At 51.2% G+C, this 2118-nt stretch overlaps 1 protein-coding gene across 4 annotated transcripts in view; it reads left to right on the top strand.

The window, feature by feature from the left end:
• The window catches only part of Tamm41 (TAM41 mitochondrial translocator assembly and maintenance homolog), a 33452-nt gene that overhangs the window by 24908 nt on the left and 6426 nt on the right, over positions 1-2118 (top strand). For all 4 annotated transcript variants that reach the window (XM_005365035.2, XM_026788316.1, XM_026788315.1 and 1 more), the window contains exon 7: positions 929-991. In XM_005365035.2, the coding sequence (XP_005365092.1) occupies positions 929-991 (63 nt within the window). The remainder of the gene's footprint in view (positions 1-928; positions 992-2118) is intronic.

Below are 2118 nucleotides of genomic sequence, written 5' to 3'. Positions count from 1 at the left end.
CCCCCCCCCAGGGCTCTCAGGCTCTGTTTCTCCCCATTCACCCCAGGACCTTTCTAATGCTCATCAGAATATTCAGATCTGAGTGGTGGGGCTGACCTTTGATTTCATTGCTCGCCAGTAGTTCATAACCAACTTAGACTACACAGTGAGTTCAGGACCAACCTAGGCTGTAGCAAGGTGAGGCTCTGTCTCTAAAGACAACAGAAAACTCTCACCCTTTTCTCGAGAGATCCACTTCTCCCTAGGGTAGCAAAGGACAGTAGGAAAGATGTAATTATGAAACTGAAAATGGCCTGTGTCTCAAACGAGACCATTTTCCTGCTCTCCCTCAGTAAATATTTATTGATTGGAAATGCGGTTTACAGTAGGAATTTGGAGGGCGACTCACAGCTAACCCGAGACTGGCTCCTCTCTTCCTCTCTCAGGAACCTGCACCAGGTTTCTAAGTGTGTCCATGTGCTCGCCCTTGTGTGGCCAGGACAGGCCGTCACTGGGTTGTTGCTGCGGTCCTGAGGCGATGGAAGACTTGGACCCTGTGTCTTAGTATATTCTCTTTATTTACTTTTACACTGGACACTTTTCCCCTAGATAAAAGAGAAACTTTTCTTTAACTCCTCTGCATCTTAGAACGCAGAACTAGAAGACACAAGCAGCTTTAAATTCTTAAGATGACCTTTGAGGATCTCCTGGCGTGCCTCTTGTTTTAAGGTGTCCCAGTTGCACCGCAGCCTTTGCCAGTGGTCACGCAGCTGGGCCTGACCCCAGCTGGCTCCGCAGTGCCCAGCTGTTGTAACACCTACTCAGTCACTCCTCCACTAGTTCTGATGAATAGCTGCAAATGTCTAGTTTTAGATTCTTGAAGACTGCTACAGTGACAGCCATCTGTCTGGGCTTCTCTTGGTATCCTTTTTGTTTTTGTGTTTTGCAGGGGTCTCATCAATCGTCAGACCTTCAAGCATCAGGCAGAGCACCAAAGGCCTCTTTACTGCTGGTAAGAGCTTTGGAAATAGGCACTTGTGGTATACCTGCAGTGTACCCGCTGGCCAGAGTGGCTTCAGCGCTGTTGGCTGAATGCGCATGCGTCTCCCCCGGTGACTGGTGGTGCTGGTGCAGGCCTCACACTTCACCCCCATCCCCCTGGACACTGCAGTGCCGAAGACACAGCTGTGACTGCAGTGTGACCTGGACATCTGCCGGCTCACTGTCTGAGGCGCCTCTCCTCAGTCCCGCCGACAGCTCCTGTGTGGGGTTTGCCCTCACATTTCCATAGCGAAGTCATACTGCGAAGCAGCACTGCCAAAGCCGCTGTGCAGGGAGCTCCCTCCCCAGCACCCCTCACCGACACCGCGAGGGAAGCAGTGGATTTATGTTGCCGATCCTCTGCCCTTCTGCTTTAGGTGCCATCTCCCATGGGTGATCTGAAGGCAGTACTTGGACCACCCAGCTATGTCCTCCTTCCTGTCAGGCGCACCCACTCGCGTCCTCCCTCCTGTCTCAGAACTGCTCTCATACTTGCAGTTTGGGCTAAGTCACTACTGAAGATTTGACGCTCAGGGGAGGCATGGTGTGCTCTTCCTCCTCAGCTGCCCTGCGGGTCTCTGTCTGGTCCCTTTGGTCTGTGCCTTTCACTCTCTCCGTGAACAGACTCCTTTTGATGAGCAGGCTCCTGGAAAAGAATGAACTTGGAGACTGTGTTTGAAACCTTTTTTCTCTATCTTTACACATAGTTAGCATTTAGGCCAGGTAGAAAATAAAAATAATTTCCCTTCAGACCTTGAGGTCACTGGTTCTGGTGGTGCCCACCCACAATGCCAGCACCCAGGAACTCACAGTTCAAGGTCTGCATAGCAAGACCCTATCTCTGAGCAAAATAGAGAAGGGAGGGAGAGACAGAATTTTGAAATAATTACTGCAATTATTCTCTCACTTTCCAGACTACTGTTGAAATTCAAAGCCATGCTGTTCCTTAATCCGTCGTGTGTGTTCTCCCTGGAAGCTTGTGGTCTTCCTCCTCTGGGGCTCTGGAGGCTAGTGATGCTGTGGTCCTCCTCTGGGGCTCTGGAGGCTAGTGATGCTGTGGTCCTCCTCTGGGGCTCGGGAGGCTAGTGAGGCTGTGGT

This window comes from Microtus ochrogaster, unplaced genomic scaffold (genome assembly GCF_000317375.1).
Source record: "Microtus ochrogaster isolate Prairie Vole_2 unplaced genomic scaffold, MicOch1.0 UNK1, whole genome shotgun sequence".
NCBI classification, from domain to species: domain Eukaryota; kingdom Metazoa; phylum Chordata; class Mammalia; order Rodentia; family Cricetidae; genus Microtus; species Microtus ochrogaster.
This window is presented reverse-complemented; position numbering and strand designations above follow the sequence as displayed.